A 23,196-nucleotide genomic window follows, 5' to 3' on the forward strand; every position below is an offset into this window, starting at 1 on the left:
CTTGTAGTTCTTCAGCCCCCCGAGCGCGTTGGCTGAAAGATGTTCAGAACTACAACCCCTACACTGTTGCGCAGGCGCAGTATATTTGAGGGACTCAGAAAAAGCATATCGTAAAATAATTTCCGGAATCCTGCAGTTGTCGTCGACAACGTAGAGAGAAAGACGCCACACTCTGGTAATATGAACGTTTCTATTTGTAGTCACGCTGGTGTAGAAGCATTTTAACTCTATCACTGTATACATAAATAATAGTACTGAGTTGTCTAAAAACGTGCTTTGACGTTGGCTAACGTTAAATACTGTATCACCATAGACAATGTAAACGCATGTAAACTTTACATTTACTTAAACAACTATAGTATATTATCACCATCGAACTTGTTAACTACACACATGTACATTTTTAAAGTAATCTGGATCATTTAATGAGTTCCTGTGAGCATTAGTTACCAGTTAATTAGAACCATCATGTAACGGTAATTACTTGTGTTAACTTGTTTTTTATGTCTTCCTGCTTTCTAGGGAGAGATTGGAAATTTAAGATGGGAGGTTTGTCATTTAAAACGTTTATTTATCTACTTACTCTGTTTGCCTGTGATATACCAGTGTTTCTCTGTTATATAGAGGGAGGCGGGTGCCCCCCAACAATCCCCCTCCCCAAGAAAGTCTTTCTTTTTTTAACAATTATCCCGTGATCTCTGCTCATGGTGCATCTACTGACTCAAAAGTAAATATCGGGGTCAATGAACATGTCAGAGCCATCAGAATGACAAGTTGTTGTGTCAGGGTGTATGGACCAGACAGTCAGTACCAGCGGCGGATGGTGTATGGGGCGATTTGGCCAACGCCCCACCAACTGGGAGGAAGAGGGGGGGGGTTCCAACAAATTCTATCACAGCAAAAGTAGTTTTTAGTGTTCTAGACATATTATCTGTGATTGCCCAATCAGATTCGTCAGATTCAGGTCATGTTTCAAATGGTCCCGCCTCTCTCGGGCGAATTCATTGACGTGGCAAATTGCCCAAGAATTCTCTCGAAAAACGTTTCGAAAATCAAGCCTTTTTTTGGGGGGGGCTCGCACTTACGCGCTTGCGTCATACGTAACTGAGCAAAGAGAGCGAGGGGGGGGGGGAGATTTTTGATCAAGTAGCTACTTAGAATCACATTCTGTTAACTTGTGCATAATTCCCAATTTCTATTGATGTATTTGCACTTAATCTTGCTAAATTCTACAAGGCAAATAAATTAAGTTAAAAAAATTTCCTTGGCCCCATTTGCCTTTGTAAGATGTTCTATTTTGTCTTTATTATTTTGTCAGAATGCACAAGAATGCTTCGTTTGTATGTGAAAAAAAATATCGTGTACTCTGGAGATTCTGTTCTGATTTAAACTGGGCTAAAGTTTTGATGACAATTATTGTAAATTGTAAGTTACACATGAGTGTACATGGAAGATTGATTTTAAGAGACTGACAAGACTGACATTTATGCTTCTACTGTAATTTGTTGACAGACATGTCATTGCAATACAGAAAAGAAAAGAAATGGCACAAAGAAAAAAGACAAAAAAACAGAAGTAGAAATGTGAACATGGGACAATGTCCTCTGGGAAAGCTGCACATGCTGCAGGAGTTACAGCATCCACGGCAGCCTGAAGTGTCATCTGTGTATGTGGGTGGTGTTTATTTATATCTCTGTGCTGGGAAAATGTCTTCATGGGGTTTAGGGATGGGGAGTAGCATGAGAGGAGCTCCATTAGCATCCCGTTGTGGGTCACAAACCACTGCCTGATGATCATTGTCCCAAACTATCACATACTTTGGCAAGTCATCTCCAATCGGACCCTCTACTGTAAAAAGGGGGTGTATGGCCCAATACTGTGTGCACAGGTGTGGCTCTTATCCCCTCAGGAACTCGCATATGTCCTCTTTTATGAGCCAACAGCATAATGCAGCACATGTTCAGTAGTAAGGGTGAGGTAAAGTGGTCTAGCACAAAAAATGGATTTTTTAGTGATGCTGTTGAGCAGTTACGCAATGACAAAATGAACTTTTAACGTACACTTTTTGTATCCATTCCTGCGACATTTTCTTACTGCACCGAGCCGGTTGCTAAGAAACAAAAAGGAATTTACATTTTCAGATGATGACCAGCAAGAGAGAACAGCCTTTCACGTGGTGCAGATGTTGTCCTTCACACTGCTGGTGGTCAAGGAGGCTCGTACGCACTCATTCGTTGGGATTCTAAGGACGCCTCATTCTTGCGTTGTTTTGTCGTCATTTCTCCCGCACACCACATCCAACGTAGTCCGCTAAAGAAGAGATTTTAAATGAAAATGGCCATTTAAAAGTGTGGTAATTTTCTCTATTTTCTTGGTCAAAGTGTGAAACCCCTCCCAAGGCAAAAAAAGGTTGTTAACCCAAGATGAAATTATTGTGAGCGTTAATGGATTCCTACGTTAACTTGCCCTGACCTCATTTACATATATAATATTATATTTTCTGTTTCAGATCGGGTGAATAACTTCCCTCCATTGCCTCCGTTCATGAGAATAAAGTCCTGTTTTTACCAGAACATCGAAGAGGAGATTCCTGAACTTTACCAGCAGTTAGTGAAAAGAATCTACACCCTTTGGATGAGTAAGTGTTTTCACATTTCATCAAATGACTCCCTATTGTTAAAGTCTAGGCCGACCCTGATTGTCTGTCTCTTCCCCCCCCCCACCCCCCCTACCAGTGTATTCAGGCACGCTGTGTTTGAATGTGATCTCATGTGTTGCCTGGTGGGCTGGAGGGGGAGGTGCGGCCAACTTTGGCTTCTCCCTCCTTTGGTTGATCCTCTTCAGTCCGTGTAGTTACACCTGCTGGTTCAGACCCCTCTACAAAGCCTTCAGGTGAGTCACTGGTTTAAAGGGTGTCTGGGGGAAGTATCACAACCAGGAAGTGACAGAAAGTACATGCCCAACATAACACACTATTTAAATAGTTACAATAACAACTATATGTGATATTATCTTTTCTTCTGTCAGTGTGATTTTAAAAAGGTGCTACATTGTGTTTGATGTGACATTGTGTACACACATTGTTACCCTTTGTTCACAGAGCCGACAGCTCGTTCAACTTCATGGCCTTCTTCTTCATCTTCTTCCTCCAGTGTCTCTTAGCCTTCATCCAGACTATTGGAATACCTGGATGGGGAACAAGGTGAGGACTGTATGATGGTTGCACTAGTTTTACCAGCAGCGGGGTCACAATGCATCACACTTCTATCTGTGGGGCAGAAGTACTGCAGAAGTACGGAGATACAGGCAGGCAGGTAGGTAGATAAATGGATGAGTAGGTAAGTAATAGGGTAAATCAATGGATGGGTAGGTGGGTAGATGAATAGCCAGATGGATGAGTAGATAGGTAGGTAGATGCATCCTTGTACCTAATGTTATATTGCAACCGGCTCAGGAAAGACTCCTTTTAACAAACAGCATACAACCATATTTGCCTTTTTTAAATACCATCACTGTGCATGAGCACATGGTGTCTTTCCATGGGACCCTTCCCTTGGTAGAGCAGTATGATGTTCACCCAGTGAAGTCTGCTCCCCTATCTGAGCAACAAAGCTATCAAACAGGCTAACGGCTAGCATCGTGTACCGCTGGAAGCAGCCGTCATCCAGACGCACAACCTGTAGAAGTCGGTGAAATTCACGGAGCTGTCTGCGCATACGGGTGCTGATTTGTACCAAAACACGATGGCATTTGGTGGTGTGACCTGAGTAGGACTTGGCGATATGTCTTGCATGGTTGATGCAGAGAAAAAACATGGCGGAAAGTTGAACATAGCATTAGGATCCGTTCAAGTGGACCTTCTTTTAGAGGTCTGAAATATGTTCCTGCTACTTTAAATATGTTTGTTACTTTTAGCTTCTCCTCATAAGACCAACCTACTAAACTAAATATGAATCAGGACCTCCCTTCATGACCTCTGAACTATCGCTTTGACGCCTCATTATTTGTATCAAACTGTGCTTTCTACTTGCTTACGTTGTGAAACACTAACCCACACGTCTCCACCTCCCCATTACATCCCAGCGGCTGGATTGCCACTGTGACGTTTTTCAGCTACAATGTGGGCTCAGCTATTGTGATGCTTATCACCACTCTGCTCTTCACTGTGGTCACTGCTCTAATGGCCCTAACCCTCATCAAGGTGAGTTATATATACAGCGCTTTGCATAAACTTTCACCCCCATTGAGCTTTTCTAAATTTTGTCATGGAATAACCACAGATTGAAATGTATTTCATTGGGACTTTATGTAATGGACCAACACAAAACAATCCATCATCTGGAGGTCAGGGGAAATGATTTACCTCTAACAATCTGACTGGTGTTGAGTGCATATGTATTTACCCCCTTTACTGTAAAAAGACCTGGTGCCACAAGTCGCAGAATTAGTAAATATATATAAATACACATCAAATATTATTAATATTTTTAAAATATATTTTCCATCTTCTATGTATTTATTTGAAATTCCAGTTTGTAACAATACAAAATGGGAAAAAGTCCAAGGGGGGAATACTGCATGTACATCCTACCCCCCCGTCTATCATAACATAAGGAAATGTCCCCCCCCACAGGTGCACAGGATGTACCGTGGCGGCGGCGGCAGCATGAAGCGCGCTCAGGAGGAGTGGAGCACCGGCCTGTGGAAGAGTGCCCCGGTGAGAGAGGCGGGCTTCAATGCTGTCACCCAGACAGCCCAAGGTCCCAGTTTGCCCCAGTACCCGGCCGCAGTGCCCAGTTACCCCGACAACAGCCACTGGGGGTAACTGGGAGTCGTGTCTAGAGACACACAGCTCTATTTCATCTCAGCCTCGTGTGACCAAAGGTTGTATCTTCAAACAATGCCATTCCATTTCAAGTTCTATTTAGATGTAGGTTATTTAAATGAATGAGAGACACTTTTATGCTCAAAATAGTTTCAAAGATGCAATTGGGTATGAGTGGGGCGAGTGCCTTATGGAACTTTGATAGTTTCATCATACTAGGACTGTTACTGTGCCAAACATCCACCCTCATCCCTTTTATAACAATTGGGCCCCAGAGAACCATCAGAATTCTGTTGGGTGTATTATTCTCTTTATTTTTGATACTCAGTGTCACCTGCTCTGGCTGTAATTTCTTGAAATGCGCCTTAATATTGCCTGATATCTTTAAAATGTCTTGCATGACTTTTGCCTTAAAAGGCCTTTTTGTTGAAGTGGACTTGTGCTTTCAGTGAAACCGCAATCACTGATTCACCAAATCTCTTCTCTGCTAGTGTCATTAAAAGAAGTAGTTGTGTTCTTAGTTTCTGTGTTTAGGGTCAAAGTTTACGCGGATGTTACAGAATGGTTTATGTTTTTGTCACAAGGACTGATCAGGATTCTCAGGTTTACACTGAACAGAATCCGTGGTGAAATGTGTGTTTTTAATAGTCTGGTACTTATGTATTTAGTGCGGACTGATTTACTGTCATTCCAACAAACACCAGTAAAGATTAAATGAATATAATGAAACCGTTGAACTGCCTTCATTTAATTGTATTATCATTCAGCCTAAATGAGGTAAAAGGTCTTTGGAGCCTCACAGTTTGATTATTATTCTTTTGTGGCCAACTGCCAAGATTTTATTTTGAAAAAGGATGTTTGAGCAGAGGTGCCCACACTTCATTCACACGTCATTTTCATTTGATCACATATACAAGTAAAGATTAAAAAAGCTCCTCAACGTCTCAGATTAACGACATGACTGCATGAACATAGATCCCCATGAAGTGGTGTATTATCTGATTATTTATTATTATGTTATTATGAGTAAAATCCATCCATATCTGAATAGATGCGACTTTACATTTTCTTCCTCTGCACCGAGCCAGCTGCTATTTACATTTTCAGATGATGAAGAACCTTTCTTCTTCTGAACAACATGACTAGCAAAAGAGAACCACCTTCCACATGGTGCAGATGGTCCACCTCACACTGCTGTGAGTCTGCATGTGGTCGTGAGTTGGTGCGTGTTGGGAGGCTCGTACGTGCTCATTTGTAAGGAGGCTTCACTCTTCTTGCGTGGATTTGTCGACATTTGTCCCACACGCCGCATGCAGCGTGGTCTGCTGTCTCACTCCACTGGTTTGGGCTGCACCAATGCTGTGTGATGCTTTAAGTGGTACTTCGTAGTACTCCAGTGATAAGATACTTCCAGTTTACAGTGGTACAATCTCGATGCATCGCCCTCTAATCCCCAGGAGCACACCTGTTGGAAGGTGATGTCAGATCTCTGACTCATCATTTATAAATCCTAAACCCTCGAGGCATGAGATGTTCTGCTCCCCGATCCCTTTAAAGTCAACAGCTCGAAGATTGTCATTGGACCTACAGGCTCTTCCAGGCTTGGCCCCCTGGAGCTTTACCTCTGAAGTCCGGTTCTGGACGTGCATGTACTCGGCTGACTGCCTCTTGGCCTCGCTTTCACCGGAGCGCTTTGCTAACTTGAAGCACTCCTGTGCACGTCCTTGAGTCCAGATCCACAACAAGAGGCCCATCAGGGAGAGACAGAGCAGCGACAGCGAAGCCACGGCCACCTCCAGCCGGGTCACCTTTCCGGGGTCGCTTTGGTTCTCAGGGGACGGCGGGTCCTGTACGTCCGAACCCCCGGGTCCTGCTGTTTTGGGACTCTGCACAGAGTTTGTCACCTCGTAGATAGGAGTCGTGCCGCCTGCTGCTTCTGAGCCGGAGTCGAGATGTAACCAGTAAACCGCCACAGTCCGGTTGTAGGCTCTCCCGCTGATCAGCTCCACCGAGTCACACGAGTAAAGCCCAGCGTCGGATTCAGAGGCGCTGAGGAGGAGAAGGCCACCGCTGTAGATGTGGTATTTGCTGCTGGAGTGAAGTGTCTGCTCATAGAATCGCCACATGACCTGAGCCAGGTTGGAGTGAGGCTGGCAGGGCAGCTGGATGTTGTTCTCTGTGACTAGTAGGATGTTCTCAGCTGCTACTGGATCTGAGGATGCACACATGGTCAGGTGGGCTCATGCTGACATGATAGAGCCACAATGAGCCAACGTACCGGGCTTAGGACACAGCATCGTGTCCCCCTCCTCCAGACTCTGTATGGCGCTGCTCGTGTGTACTGAGGTGCACAGCTTCAGGGTGAAGTCCCAGACGCAGTAGGGGTCTCTGGACAGGATGCAGTCCGCACAGGACACATAGCGGCTGCAGTTACTGAGCGGCATCTGGACCACACCCAACTCTGAGCCTGCATACAGCTGGCCCTGAGACACACACACACACACACGTAAAATTAACCCTAGGAAATTGAGTGACTTCACATTTTGGCTGGATTTAAATTGTCAAATTTGCTTAGGAAGGTTCCTTGGCTGTTTGAATTCTCTAATGCTAAAGAAAGGAGCTTTAATGCTTCCTAGCTTCCTGCTTCTTATCTCCTTTAGCATAAGAACCACTGAACCATCCTTTGCTAAAGAAAAGAAGATTACATTACATGTCATGTGGCTGACGCTTTTATCCAAAGCGACATTTTTAACCCATGGTTTTTACATTTTTGCCCAGGGAGCAGATCGGGGTTGGGTGTCTTGTTGCAACCTCGTTAATAAAGTAATACTAGTTGTTTGTGTCGTCTGCATGACTCAGCACTGTAACAACACATGAAGGCATCTCAGATGCTTCTTTGTAGTCCATCTTCGGAGAACCTGTAGCTTTACCTCAGTGGTTTGCATCTCCCGTCGCATCATAACTACACACCTTAGTGAAAGCGAGGTCGGATTCCCTAAAATCTGCGGCTGTGTTTTCATGGATTCTCCCAACCATCTTTCCTTAACCCCGTGACGTTTTTAAAGGAGATCAAGAAATAGTGGTTAGGAATAGACGTTAGGTCTTTTTTTTTGACAATTCGAATCCAGCCAACAATTTGTGCTGATAGCCGATTGTGAGCTCACGGACCATAGTGGCCAAGGTTACCTTGCTGGTGGAGAGGCGCAGAGTGCTAATAGGGACAGGCTTCTCACACAGCTGGATCTCCTCAATGATGAACATCTCTCCTGCATAGTTCACAGCCTTCTGAATGTAACCGTTCTCTATCAGGAGACAATAAGCATTCATTCTAATGATGAAAGCAACTTTTATACCAATGGGTATGTAACGCTCACAATTCAAAGGGCTTAATCTGTTTAGAGGTGGAGGAAGGTGATGTCACACTTTTGAAAAACAACAGTGTAACAGTGTTACTGTTCATTATAATTATAATTTCTATTTTAACTACTACTACCATCTGTGTGTTGTTCCATGGTTAAATGTTTTGATGTTGTGTTGCTTTTCTCAAACAACTCATCATGAACTTTTTTATCTTAGTTAACCGTGGAGACATAAGAGATCCTCACAAACTCAAGGTCACACTCGGCGAGTCATTTAAGGGACAAGTATTAATGACTTTTTTTTAGAACTTTGACTTAATGTTTTACATAATTGAGAAACCCCGAAGACCAATGGTTGTAGGGACGTTGGGGTTGTAGGGCCACCTTTGCACATTACAAACATTGCTTATATCATTTACTGTCAAAGTTAGAGAGTGAAGGTTACTGGTGTCGATGGTTAGGGGTTTAGGGTTACTGGTGCGGATGGTAAGGGCTCAGGGGGCCCATGGTTTGTGTTAGCAGCAGTAAAGGTTAGGGGGTTAGGTTACCAGTGCCGATGAACATGACTGCATGCCTCCTCCCGTCCAGCCCCATCACGCTGTCCACTACCACCCGGGTCAGCAGAGCTCCGCTCGTCACTAGCAGCGGGCCTCCGGTCAGCGGGCCGACTGCCTCCTCCATGAGTGGCCGGTCCCGGATGAACTGGAGGGTTTTGTCAGGAAGGTCCAGAGATCGATTCATCCCCATTTGACGCGCCACCTTATTGATGCACTGAAAAGCAAATAAATGATTCAGATAAACCCGGAAGGCTTTCATATCCACCATCACTCAGTGTGAAGACTCACTGCTCCTGGTCTCGGGACCGGCAACTCTCCAGTGAACATCACCCACTTGACGTGAGACGTCTCCACGGCAACCGGGGTTTTGAACTTTCCCTCGTTGAAAACGTGCCGAATGTCTGAGACTCGAAACGCACACACAGCCGAGACCTGGGACAAGCCCCTAAAACACAGAACCAAACACATTCATTATCTCATTTTTATTATCAAGTACACAGATAATTTTTGTTAATTGTAATAATAAATAAATTACTGTTTTTTTATTGAATTTGAAAATTTAGTTTGGACTGGATGACATTTGATAAATATATTTCATTTCTGATACATTATTTAACTTCCTTTTTGTGAAGCAAAAAAATGTAAATCCTAATGGAAAAAAAATCAATAAAAACAGCCAATTTAGATCACATGTCATTTAGCAAACGCTTTTATCCAAAGTGACTTACAATAAGTGCATTTCAACCATAGAGATAACAAGAAAGTACAATTTTCAATTTACAAGCAGCTTGGCAGATGCAGAGCGGAGTGTGCGGGTTGGGATGTAGGGTTTCACCATGACCTGGATGTAAAGTGGACCCGATCCATTCACAGCATGGTACGTGAGAACCAATGTTTTGAACTGGATGCGGGCAGCTACTGGTAACCAGTGAAGAGAACCCATGCATTACATTTTTGCTTGGGGAGCAATTAGGGGTCAGGTGTCTTGCTCAGGGACGCAGCCGGGATTTGAACTGCCAACCTTGCGGCTCCCAGCACACCACACTACTCCATCTGCCACCATTGCTGTATATTTATATACAAAATACTCAGAATTAGGGATGGGTATTATTTGGCTTGATGCGCCTTCATGACGAACAACACCGAAGGAACGCCGCTACACCCTCAGTTTAATACTTCAGGGGGGCGTCTGATGGGAGGGGGGAGTGAGCGCACGTGTGCACGCAATAGTCTGCTGCGTCCGTCGGGGCGCTGTGAAAGAACTGCAGACTTTAATAACGATGGGAAACACTGACTTAAATAAATAGAAACAGAAGGTAGATGGCTAGCTAGCCACTGTAGCTACACAAGGCTAGGCTATCGTTAGCTGCTGCGAGGACGGTGTCATCAGAGTGCGTAAATAAAGTGTTTCAATCTTTCTCAGGAACAGGAAAATCAAGCACCGAAATCTGCGTTGCGTTTCGGTGCGGTAGGTACCAGTCGTGTAGGAACCGGTACTATGTTGGTACCCAACCCTATTCAGAATACAGTTTTTGCTTTTGACTCGATTAAAGATAATAGACACGTTTTAAACTTCCTCATTGACCGCTCAGCAGACTTCCTTCCATGGTCACCTAAAGGTCAACCCCCATCCGGAAACTGTAATGTAAGCACGTACGACTGCGGTGTGAAGACGGCGTAGAAGACGCTCTTCCTCCAGTCCTTGTTCTCCAGCAGGAAGACATCCTGGACAATGGGGGGCAGACTGGGTTCAGGGAGGGAACAATCCAGGCGGGCTTTCAGGAACGTTGTCCATTTCCTCTGCAGCGTCCTCTGGCCGCCCATATCCCCCTGAACACAGAGACAAATGCCCTTTTATCCATGGCGACCAGAGGATCAGACGGGGAGGTGTAATTCACGAGTTATCTATCTCTACCTTGCAGACTCGAGCCACTCGAGACACTGCTACTTTGCTGTAGAAGTCGTACTCCATGGCATTCTCACTGAAGAACATGTACACCTTATCATCATCACCATCAGGACTCTCAAAACTCTCTCCCACAAAATCCATGTACACAAAGTGTGGCTCTGAAATTAGGAAATGAATGTAAACATCCAGTTAAATCTAGAAAGATGAGCCTCAGGTACATTAAAGTCCTGTAGAAAGTATTGTATTAGTAGTATCTTGCATCAATTGTGTAACTGCAGTAGAATCTTCTCAACTTAGCATCAAATGAAACTGTTAAACATATAAATATGATATAAAACTCACCATTGAGCCAGGAACTTTTAAACTCTGTGCGGAGAGCCAAGTCTGAGCTGCGTAGAACCACCGGCTCAGAGCCCAAAAAGTTGATGGATGTAGCAGAGTATAGGTCACTTCCTGTTGGACAGGAACAAGAGGTTAGGGGAAGGGTTCCTAGAGATTCCCTCTTTATATTGTCCTTCTACACCGGCTTATGGACTGATCAGTCGTTGCCTGAGTGATTAGAGCAGCGGTCGGGAACCTATGGCTCGTGAGCCATATATGGCTCTTCCGGTGACGCCATATGGCTTCCAGACAATGTTGAGTTGAAAAAAAAAAGAATTAGTATGGAACTGATTTTAAAATACAGAAATTAGTTTTAAAGATAAATTTCAGCGGTCACGGGTCTCCCATGGGTCGGGTCTGGAACCAATGGCTCGCGAGCATGTCCGGGTCATTGTAAAGGTGAAGAAATCAATTTTACCAAATAGCCAACTAGTTTATCCGCTTCAACCCTTGTAACGGAAAAGATGGCAAAAAGAAAAAAAGACGATGATTACTGTGCATTCCAGGCTGCGTGGACAGAGGAATTTGCATTTGTGGAGAGAGCAGGATCTGGGGTATGTCTAATATGCAATGATAAAATTGCATCGATGAAACGGTCAAATATAAAGCGGCACTTGGATATGCTCCATTTGCATTGAAATATCCAGCGGGGACAGATGGAAAAGGGCATGCGAGGAGCTACAGTGGAGAGTGCAGACGAGTCAGCAGCAACTACGTGTGTGGACCAAGCAAGGTGACGGGAATTCTGCTAGCTTTGTGGGTGCTTTGGCAATAGTAAGGAATGGAAAGCCATTCACAGATGGCGAGTATGCCAAAACATTCATACTTGATGTGGCCAATAAACTGTTTGATTATCTTGTCTTTATTTGGGAAGTCAAACGAATAAAAGACATGGCCATGTCAGCAAGAACTGTGCACGATCGTAGCATCATGATGCAAATTAAGTCGAGGAAACATAAACTAAGGACATAAACGCCGGAAAATACTTTTCTCTCGCGTTATCTCAGTGCAATATAATTAGCAGGTATACTGCAGGTGACACACTGCGTGAGGAAAGCTTGGCTGTTTTGCCAATGAAAAAAGGGATAACGAGAGGAGAGGATTTATTTACGTCTTTCATGGAGATTGCTAAAGAAATTAATTGAAATGAAAGGCGTCAAGCCTCCTGAGCAATACAACATTGACCATCTGAAACAGCTCAATGTCAAAATGCAATGTTTTGGAAATGCTGAAACTGCTTGTTCATCCCTTGAACAAGCAGTGTTTGCATTTGAAAGCAAGCTGGAAGTCTTTCTCTGGGACATTGAAACAGGCACAAAGACTGCAACAATTTAGCTTAGCAAGTGACTCCGCTCAACATCTGGATCTCCAGCAGCTAGCTGGCTTAACGTCCTATCTCCTGCATTCATTGCAAACATGTTTTGGAGAATTACGTGCACGCACTGGTCTTTTCAAGTTCATCACTCATCCACATGAGCGTGCAGTGGACAAAATCGACCTGACATGCATCCCCGGGGTCTCTATCGAAGACTTTGAGCTGGAAGTTGCTGACCTGAAGGCATCAGACATGTGGATGAGTAAATTCAATTCACTTAATGGAGAGTTGTAAAGTCTTGTGCGACAGCGAGCAGAGCTGGCGAGGTAACACAAGTGGACAGAAATGAAAAATCTTCAACCTTAAGACCAGCTGATTCTTAAAACTTGGAATGAGCTTCCTGTGATATACCATAAAATGCAGCGTGTGACCATGTTTGGATCTACATATGCACGTGAGTCATTCTCACAAATGAGGAACATTAAGACCTACCTACGCTCACGTTACGCTCACTGATGGAAGGCTCAACGCCTGCATGAAGCTCAACCTAACCACGTATGCACCAGACTACAAGGCCATCAGAAAAACCATGCAGCAGCAGAAGTTGCATTAAAAGTAAGACATATTTAATTTATTATATGTTAAAAATACTATATGGCTCTCAAGGAAATTTATTTTGAAATATTGGCTTTCCCAGTCAAAAAGGTTCGCGACCCCTGGATTAGAGCATAGGTAGAGTGAGCAAGTAGCAATGTGTAATCCTGCAGTCTAGGGAAATTCAGCCACAGTTATAACAAAAGATAGTTTCTCTTGGTGCACCTTGACCACTTGGCAGCCTTCACTCACTCACCGATCATGAGGGAGGAGTATCTCTGGAAAGGATCAAAAGGACACTTCCCCTTCCCCTCCTCCTGCTTTCCATCCAGTCTCAGCTGCCCATTAACAAACGTCTGCAAGGGGAGAGGATGGGGGGGCAGAGAGACAGAAAAACATAAAAAGTGTTGTATTGTAAAAGAATTATAGACCACCATTGGGTCTATGTATGACTAAAGTAGGAGCTGTGTTCGTGTTGGCCTCCTCGGTGACCTCTAGCATTCACTTGGGCAATGCACCGGAGAGTAAAGCGACAGAGATGAGGGTTATGTCACAGTTTGGGTTCATGTCCTGTTTTATTTTATAGTTTTATGTCTCTCGTGTCCCTGGGGTTAACTTCACTTCCTGCCTTGCCCTTTACCTTGTGTGTTGTTAGTCTCTGGTCCCGGTCTTGTCTGTTTTTCCTCCCCCCGGTCTTTTTGAATTGTGAGTTTGAATTTTGATTTTTTGAATTGTTGACTATTAAAGTATTTTCGGTCAAACTCTGCGTTTGGGTTCTCCGTTACGCCTCTGCCTAAATCCCATTTCTGACAGGTTAGTGCCTCTAAATCCAAGGCGATTGAGCTCTGCCGAAAACCAGTGGATCATTTGCTCCGGATGAGGACGGACTGCCTACCGCAAACAAAAGCGTTCAGGTATGTCCGGGTCTCGTTCACTAGTGAGGGTAGGAACTGAGAAAATTAGCTCACTGTATTATATAAATTTACCCAAATTCATACAATTTGCATTTTAAATAGACAGAGTCGGGTTGTCCCAATAATTAAACCACATGCCTTAAAAAAAACAAAATAGATATAATAATGCCAATGACTCCTATTTCTGGAAACCGCAGAGTCTCCGCTTCAACATCATCGAAGCTGAACATTCTCCAAACACAACTCAAGCAAGCCCTTTCAGAAAAATGTAAAATCACGATAATTCAATTCAAGATAATTTACACATGGATGTGGAAAAGTTGAACAATGGGTCGAAGCTAAAAAAGCTAACAAAAAAAGACAAGGCAGAAAACCAATCTAGTATTTGTGAAATCTGTAACATTTCTCTCAGACAAACCTTTGTTTTGGCTTCGGAGTGGCTACGGAAGCTGGCACTCTTAAGCACGTCATGCTACTCTGATCCAATAGGATCAAACCATTTTATAAAAAGGGGTTGACCTTGCAGTATTGGACTTCCACAGCCTGGAATTTCAGAACTCGCCTTCCACAATGACTGTCCACAACCTGGCCTATGACAGATGTGTTTTTAGCCTGGTATGTCCATGTTTTATAGAACGTATAGGGTTGTTACTAATCCCCTTAATCCTGTCAAAAAAATGTCCATAGGCAAAGTTACAGAGTTGATTTACTTTTTATCATGGGTATGCCATTTTTGGAGCAGAGGCCAAAAAAAACGCCTATTCACCAACAGAATATGGACAATGTTTTGTTAAATGTAATGCACCACCTGCTTGACTTGATGGATAAATGTGATAATTAGTATGACTCAAACCATGGCAATTCACATCTGAAATAGGACGCCTTATTGACTCACCATATAATCACAGATGGGGCTGAACGCGTTTGTTCCGCACACAAACATCGTGGTGTCATTCACTATGTGCAGAGTTCGGATGTAGTTACGGCATTCCACCTGCAACCAGATCCAGCATAACTTACAGCATGGTTTAAGGTCAGCACAATGTTAGATAAGGTGAGAGCAAGGTTTTTCAAGGTCAGAACAAGATTCAACAGGTCAGCGCAAGATAAGCAAAGGTCAGGACGATGATGCGTGCTGCGAACCGCAAGGTCAGTGGCTCAAATCCTGGCTGCCCCATGCGCCATGTTGAAGAAAGACACCCAATTAAGGTTAGTCAAGGTCAGACACACATGATGACAGACACACATACCATGACAGATCATCAGATCTGAAGCGGTATGAAAATTGCTTCAAAGAGACTTCTGTATAGACTTGAAGAGGCTCTAATATGAATGATTAACTAACACACAGAGATGAACTGCTGCCACTAAAAGTAAGTGTATGCAAGTTCTTTCACAAACCTCAGCATGTTTCCCTTTGTACGTGCACTGCTTCTGCTTATCCTCAGTGACTCCCCAATACACCTGCATTATCAGAGGAAAGAGTGTCAGTGTAGAACTCACATAGGGGGCCCAACCTTAACCCCACCTGGAGCTAGGGCTGGGCGGTATGGCCAAAAATCCATATCACGGTATTTAGAAAGATTCTGACAGTATCCCTATATGTGATGATTTTTTAAGTAAACACATGAATTTATTGACCCCGAAAAGGACCACCAGATACCCAAACAACTGTTTGCCGCTCGCTGGCCAACTTGCTTGCAACTGGCCGGTGAGTTTTGAAGTGTCTTTTTCGTAACATCTACAGCCAAACCCGCTAAGATAAACAAGTCCCAGGCACAATGTTCGGCTTCAGTTTGGGAACATTTTTGCTTGATGTTGAATGAGGAGAGCTCTCCAGCATCTCAGCATCACTGTTAGCATTCTTGAAGAGCACAGGGTTTTTTTTATAGGGTATGATTGAAATGTAGGGTTGGGGTACAGGGGTTAATTATTTGTATTTTGTTTATTTCCTTTTGATTTTGTCTGTTTTGTTATGGCGTAAAGAGGGTTAGGGTATTGTCTGATACATAGTCCAGAAGGTGGCGGTAATGCACCAATAAGATGGGTGGCAACCACCATAAAACAACAAAAAGAAGAACGTCGGTGGCTGCTCACTCTGTGCTTTGTCAGGTGACAGGCTCAGTGGCGTTACCCCTTTGGGTTACGTATTGTTTATTTAGTGTTGCAGTGACCGCAGTTAGCGCAAATTGTCTCAACTGTTGACTGTTTATGCTGGTTATTTGCTGTGCACCGGTGGAGTTTGCTGTTTCTTGTATTGATTTCAGGCACATTCAAGATGGAGACTGGAGCACCTCGTGGCCTCTCCCGCAGAGAAGGATTTCGATCTCTGCAGGAAGGGGCAACTGCTAAAAATAAGTGAATATTATAAGATTTACGTTGGAGATATACGTCTGAATGAGAGTGAGGGCCATTTTGAGATCAAGTTTGTTTGAGAAGGGTTTTGACGGAAGAGGCATCAGCTGTTCCCTTGTAGACTGGAGGTGGTTTAACCTTTGCAGAACAGATAATTACTTATGTTCCAACTTGACCATGATACAGGCACAAGTGGAGAAATAATTGGCTGCGGAGAGGTTTCTCCAGCAGACCAAGCAGGTTGGAAGTGGAGCAAGCTACACTGGCTCTAGTGAAAGCGGGAAAGTGGCCCGCTGTTGGGTTAAATCGAAGGTTGTCCTTCCTGAACAACTCCAGAACAACCTGAAGATGGCTTTGATGTTTTGGGTAACTTGCCAAAAGCTCTTGCCAAAATTTTCTGAATGATCTTTTTTTAATGTGAGCTGGTTCCTGAAGACCTATTGGCAACGTTTTGGGGACTTGGAGAAGGGGGAGGGAACGGTCAGAGTCATCTAGAATTTGCACGTGATCGGACTATCCATTTCACTCGATTGTGCGCTGCCTCTGGTGTGGAGGAGTTTGAAAAATCAGTTCTGTCATGTCTAGCTGTATACATCAGTGCAGCCGCAGCCTTCGCTGATGATTACGTGCTGACGCACAGAAGCAGGTTTGGTGAGCCCAAGGTGGGTGGTAGCGATATCATGGGTGCTGCTGGGGATAAGGAGTCACTGGGCAGGCAGGATGCACCGGCTTCAGGTGGAGCTATTGGTAGTCTGCGCAGTACGGAGCAAATTTGTAATTATTGCCGCGAACAAGAACATTTGAAAGTCAACTGTCCTTTGTTGAAACTTCGACCTAGTCATGCTGTGTGTGGTTTTCAGGCAAAGGGTGTTGGTTTAGTTGCATGTGTTTCTTCAGCCATTGCTCCTGAGGGTCTTGGCTAGCACGAACGAGACTCGGGTCCTGGAAGGCTGGTTGTTACCAGCCATTTATCCACAAAGGGTTTGTGTGCTGAGCAGGGCGCTGACCCATCCTTGGCGGGGCTATCTCGAGAGGATTGGGTTCATGGCGGAGGATTGAGGCACTTGAACAACTGTCGCACTGAGCATCACATTTATGGTCCTGGGGGCATGCAGTGGTTTTAAAAAAAAACACTGGCGCCAATCTTGGCTTTGAGTTTTTTTTTTTTATGTTGGTGGCAGTGGTACCAGTGGTGTACACTGACCACACCCTTTTGACTTTCCTTATTTATTTTCACAGTCTTGTCCCTGCCTTGCAGTTTATGTTGTTTCAAGGGTGCCGGGCTATTGACGTTTAGTAACGTACGCTGTGTTTTGGGTTTTTCAGCCACTGGGTGGTATTTTTGAGTTTGTTTTGATAAAGGAGCACTTGGAGGAAGTTTGGTTTTGATACTGGGATTCCCTGCAGTACCCAGTTCTTATGGGTGGGTGTGACTGTTCCCTACTGTATTTCTAGTGTGAGTCTCTTTAATGTTCCCAAGATTGCTAAAGAGACACCTGGCCTCTGTGCCCCGGTTAAAAGCTTTGCCTTCCTTGCTGAGGCTGCTCCCAAAACTACTTCACACAGCAAAGGACACTTAAATATACACACACTGTAAAAACACTGTTCAATTAAGAAGCCTGTTTTGGGGAAAGAGGATTGCATGTGTACAGACTGTAAAGCCTTCTGAGGCAAATTAGTAATTTTGGCCTGTACAAAATAGGAAGGAAGGAATTAAATTGAAATGTTGCATGAGTTACTGAGCCAGACTGGGAAATAAGACAAAGACAAATTTTGGCAAAAGGCAACAGTGGTGCGCAGACGGTCGATAGGGAGGATATTTTCAAGTGCTGATGCCTGGAGCAATGCCGTAAAAAAGGTCTAACGCAGGGGTCCCCCCACTTTTTCGGTTCACAAGTTTTTTCACCCAGCTTTTTCTCAAGTTATGGTGATCTACCCCCCTTCGCCCGAATAATTACGTAACAACAGCTTCGAACACAATACAGCTCATAAGAACCCATTTTAAAGACTTTTTCTTTTTGAATGGTTCTTACCACTGCCTTCCTCACAGAGACGTCGTCGATGTCCAGGGCGTAGACGGCCTCTCGGGCACCCAGCAGCAGCACACCCAGGTCCTCTCTCATCAGCATGGTGGAGTAATTGAAGATCCCCTCTTCTTTGAACAACTTTGTCTCCACTAAAAGTAGAGAATCTACATTACTTATCTGGATTCTAGCTGTCGGGACTGTGCACATAAATGCTCTCCGAGCACAACATAAAAAGCTAATTTGTTGAAATTCTAAAAGCTTGTCCAAGCTTAGCAGAAATATTAAGAAGTTAAAGTTCCACTGCTTAGTTAGATGTTTTAAATATTCACACGTCTGAAGCTGCTCCAGTATTTACCGGTCAGAGGAGTAAATGTGTTTAATAAAAAACATTCTAGAGGCTAAGCATTGAGAACTCACTCTGGTAGGGTACGGTCGTTCGTGGAACACAATAGTGAGTGTAAAGTGCACCGTATGAAACACGAAGCATCAATCCAGAGACAATGCTCAGTGCCCAGAGAGACGACATGGCTCGCTCTTCCTGTTGAGCTCCAGGGTTCAGCTCTGTCACCAAAGCAGCTGATCAGAGGCAGAACATGGTTCTAGGTCCCAGTACAGGTGCTGAGGCATCTAATAGGTGCGTTTAACCAGGCCGGGGGGGGGGGGGGCGCAACTAGGTATCCCGTGTGATGAGGAACTATCTATGTGGGCGCAGCGTTAATGAGCTACAAGTGTCTTTTGTGGAAGGAGGAGGAGAGGCCATACTGCACTGCTACTGGAAAAGATCATCTTCGTGGTGCCCATCTATAGGAGACATAAAAACATATATGCATTACTTTATTGAAGAGGTCAGTATCTTTGAGGAGAGACCGAGTTTAATGCTCATATTGGAAATAATTTCAGGCTTAGTAAATTTGCAAGTTCTTTTGCATATGATTGACATTATTGACACATATCAAGATCTCCAAAAACTGCAATGTGAATGTGTCAGATATTCATGTGATATAATAAATCTATGCATACAACGAGTAGCAGGAATGAAAGAAACGTCAGATCATTCAGAGCGACCTCCAGAGAACTGCTTCTTGAAGCTGCCAGGAAACAAAAAATCCTCAGTCATACTGTCCATCTATTTAACAACTAATGCAACATATTATATATGCAAATGTACACGGTATAATAAACCTCAATTTAACACACCACGATATCAGCACACTGTTAGTCACAACCTAACTTTATTCATCCAGCCTGTCTCTTCTTGTCCTCCTCCCTGATATGACCTGTTATAGCAGGGTCTGCAAGGCAGAAGGGGGTCAGTTCAGGTTGGGCAATGTCAACAGACAACATTGCTCCATCCCTGGAATCCAGGTGATAAGACCTCACACTTCAGTGGAAAACTGAGTGATGCAGATTCATTCAAAATGAATGAAAGTACACACAACGCAAATTTTACAAATTTTAAGAGCAGACTTGGAAGGTAAAACAACTTTGCTCATCTTGTTTTTGGTACATGGTGCAATTGTTGTTTGGATTTTTATCTCAAAGAGAAAAAAAATAGCAGATTTCACTAATAATCCTTGACAGTTTAACAGACTCAACAAACGTGAGAAAATAAAGAACGTTTCTGAATGTGTATTTTCCTTCTTGGTACTTGACACAGCAGGCAAGTTTCTGCACGTAGGAGTGCTCATCTGCTGTCAGAGCGCCAATGTGGTTCATGTCTTTTTGCCTCAAGTTGTTTTTCACTCTGTATCACAGACAGAAAGACAAGTAGTTCTGCACCAATTGAAGAACATGCAGCAACATGTTATTTTATCTTGTTTATCTACAGTCACACACTGACCTGTGCAAGTGTTTTGCCTAAGGACACATCGACATGCAGGTTAGCCGGGTCTGGAATCAAACCGCCAACTCTCTGATTGGAAAACTAAGTAAGTCACCCACTTACATTGTTGAAAGGTGAGCAAGTGGCTAAATAGGGAAGAGTTTACAGCAAAGTGTGGCCAGAGCAAACTCAGTGAGCCATGTCACATGTTGTGTTATGCTGTAAAGACCCATTGACACATACAGAACAACATCATCATCATCATTCATCTGCAGTTGTGTGTTTGGCCACCTGACAAACAACAATCAATTATTTACTCCACTTAAGGTCACTTTAGATCTTTATCTTTATCTAGTCTTTTTGTGCTCGTTAGGAGGCTTTAGGGACATTCAGCCTTGCTGCGATTATTTGTGGATAGAAATACATTCTAGTTAAGTAACAGTACTTTTACTTGAGTACAAAATTTTGTTACTCTTTCCACCTCTGGCGATATTATATCAGTGGCATTAATTTGTTTAAGAACAGGTTTTCCGAAACTATTTATTCAACATCAGTTATGGTGATATTTCTGATCCCTGATATTTCTGATTCCATCTGATGATGATCATCATAAAAAACACATGAGTATGTTAGATTCCTATCTAACATGTGAGTTAGTGATGCTTTAATTATATACATTAGTGATGGGCAAAAATATATTAAAAAATTAAATTCTGGCAATTAATCACAATAAATATTTAATTAAAAGTAGTGTTTTGTGTACCGTAATTTTGCGACTATAAGGCGCACTGAATTATAAGGGGCACCTTCAATGAATCGCCTATTTTAGAACTATTTTTATTTATGGGCGCCTGGATTCTAAGGCGCATAGAATAGAAGATATTGCAGTAAAACGTTTGACTGGGGTTGCGTTATGCATCCACTAGATCGGGCTGTGCTAAATCAAACTTTATCAAGCGTTCTGAAAACTCTTCACTCCCATGGTAACGTTGTTCAAACGTAAATGTGGATATTAACAATATCTCTGAACCTCCAACTTTCGTTCTTGATTAATGAAAACATTCTTGGCAAATGCTTTCGTGCATCTTGCACCGAGAGGCAGCGCTGGGACAGACGGTGGCGCCTCGGACCGTCAGCTCGATCCCGAGGTCCAACTACCAGCTTTTTAATTACAGCAGCATTAATATACGCTGTTGGAGCTGGAATTACCGCGGCTGCTGGCACTAGACTTTCCCTCCAATGGATCCTCGTTAACCAGTATGGATCAACCAATTGATCCATATATATGGCGCTCTGTCGTTTTTTGAGAAAAAAAAAAGGATTTAAAGTGCGCCTTATAGTCGCGAAAATACGGTACTTTTATTCATGCAAACAATAACTTCGATAACTTAATACAGTAGCAGCTCAAATAGGCTTGTAAATCTCAACTTAAAAATTTATTCAGTCAAATAAAAGCTATTTGGCACGGCCATTACACAGTTAACATTTGTGTTTTTTCTTTTTTGCTGAACTAGTACCAGCAGGAACATATTTCTTTTTTCAGGGAGAACCATAAACTGTCTCTCCTCCAATGTAGATAGAACCAAAAGTATTGAACTTTTGGTTCTATCTACAACTTCTGGACGAAAATTCAAATGGAAATCAAAGCTGCAAGCAGCGATGGACGGGTCTCCCCATGTCGGAGCACGTGCCGGACGGCTATGAACGCAGCCAAGAACTAGGTCTTTTCTGACAACATTTGAGAGGGATTTGATTAATTTCCGAGGAGTAGAGTTTTAAATAAAAAACGTTTTCACTTTTGTAGGGGGCGCTATAGACATTTCTTTGTACCAAAATGCGAGACCCCAAAATGGTCACATTCACAATCCTGCCAGCATGCATGACAAATTTAACCACTTTTGGAATATGAAAAAGCCGCCAAAAAGGGAAAATTCATTAGAGAAAAGAATAATAATGATTCCTTGAAATACAATAGGTTCCTCTACGACTAGTCGTAGTGAGGACCGTAAAAAGATCGCTACCATTCTCTGGTTTTCTGCCATTTCTTTTCTGTTTGGTTTCAGGTGAGCTGCTGCAGCAGTCTCAGACCCGCCCCCAATGCGCTCATTGGTTGGAACGCGTGATGACGTTTCTCACTAGCCAATACTGATCAACATCTTACCCTGACTGTGCACACGGTGCGTCTTTATGAAGAGTCATTGCCAGTGGTCAACGAAAACTTAAAAAATGCTATTGCGGAAAATCAAAAAATAAGATGAATCCGCTTTAAAATAATAGTCGGCGTTGGGAAACTAATGTGTTAATATTCCCAGCACTCAAATATTCATACATACATTACACACACGTGTATATCTAACTATAAGCTTTGGATTTATGGATGAATATGTGTACGGGTGCAAAATGAGTGCTTAGATTGGAAGTATGCCGTGATAGTACTTGTAGTATAGATCCTCTGCTCATCCATATAGACTCAAATACCACGCGGACCCGCTTTTACATTCATCTCAAGACATTGATGTAACAGATGGACTTCAAACTGGGAACACGAACATTTTAAAAAGAACTTGCACATTGTCTTCATGTTCCCTTCGGTGGATAATCGGGCAGATATTTGACATGTCCGTGTTTTTCCAAAGCATTTCCTCACTCTTTAACGGGACAGAATAAGTACAAGTGTTTACACCTTGGACCTTAAAACCAGATAGCTTTCGCCCTTTATTATTAGATCTTGCCGATAATCCTAGTTAAGACTGATAAACGACCGTAAGCGCACCTCTCCAGCAGGTTTCCAATCCAAGTTCCACAAGCAGCGCGAGCTCCACAAACAAGGGTCCTCAGACTCACCTCACGGTGCTCCAGAAGGTTCCTGGTCTGACAAGGTGAGTCTAATCCCTGTTCTTCTAGAACCAGAACCGGCTCCACCTGTAACGTTCCCTCCGACATGGAACTCCTGGAGAAAGAGCTCATGTGTGGCAACCCTGCGCGGGAGGTTGGACTGCTGGTCACGTGACTGTTTGACTCTACCTTTACTTTAAAAACACAGCAGCCAATCACTTGTGACAGCAACATGATATCCATATTTATTTTATTTACACAATATTTGCTACTAGTTGTTTTATTTTTGATGATGGAATTCAA

The 23,196-nt window shown here is 43.3% G+C and overlaps 2 protein-coding genes across 5 annotated transcripts; one reads left to right on the plus strand and one right to left on the minus strand.

The window, feature by feature from the left end:
- Positions 1–63: 63 nt before the first annotated feature.
- scamp4 (secretory carrier membrane protein 4) lies at positions 64–5,544 on the plus strand. 2 transcript variants are annotated; one of them, XM_037469521.2, is made up of 7 exons: positions 64–175; positions 523–549; positions 2,510–2,638; positions 2,736–2,892; positions 3,101–3,202; positions 4,084–4,201; positions 4,634–5,544. In XM_037469521.2, exons 2-7 carry the CDS (start codon positions 543–545, stop codon positions 4,823–4,825), a joined length of 705 nt encoding a protein of 234 aa, XP_037325418.1. In that variant the 5' UTR covers positions 64–175; positions 523–542; the 3' UTR covers positions 4,826–5,544. The 2 variants fall into 2 exon arrangements, with proteins under 2 accessions (XP_037325418.1, XP_062419307.1); XM_062563323.1 differs by having other exon boundaries at positions 94–549.
- Positions 5,545–5,554: 10 nt separating this feature from the next.
- Positions 5,555–23,068, minus strand: si:ch211-129c21.1 (uncharacterized protein LOC563087 homolog). Of its 3 annotated transcripts, XM_062563320.1 has the most exons (15): positions 19,434–19,457; positions 19,257–19,324; positions 18,654–19,037; positions 18,243–18,385; positions 15,256–15,318; positions 14,750–14,848; positions 13,197–13,296; positions 10,993–11,103; positions 10,657–10,808; positions 10,399–10,571; positions 9,030–9,186; positions 8,733–8,955; positions 8,012–8,127; positions 7,104–7,308; positions 5,555–7,037 (listed from the first exon to the last, which is right to left on the minus strand). In XM_062563320.1, exons 3-15 carry the CDS (start codon positions 18,760–18,762, stop codon positions 6,307–6,309), a joined length of 2,382 nt encoding a protein of 793 aa, XP_062419304.1. In that variant the 5' UTR covers positions 18,763–19,037; positions 19,257–19,324; positions 19,434–19,457; the 3' UTR covers positions 5,555–6,306. The 3 variants fall into 3 exon arrangements, with proteins under 3 accessions (XP_062419304.1, XP_037325408.1, XP_062419305.1); XM_037469511.2 differs by lacking the exons at positions 19,257–19,324; positions 19,434–19,457 and adding an exon at positions 22,903–23,068; XM_062563321.1 differs by lacking the exon at positions 19,434–19,457 and having other exon boundaries at positions 19,257–19,334.
- Positions 23,069–23,196: the final 128 nt, after the last annotated feature.

Source organism: Pungitius pungitius, chromosome 7, assembly GCF_949316345.1.
Source record: "Pungitius pungitius chromosome 7, fPunPun2.1, whole genome shotgun sequence".
In the NCBI taxonomy this organism is placed as follows: domain Eukaryota; kingdom Metazoa; phylum Chordata; class Actinopteri; order Perciformes; family Gasterosteidae; genus Pungitius; species Pungitius pungitius.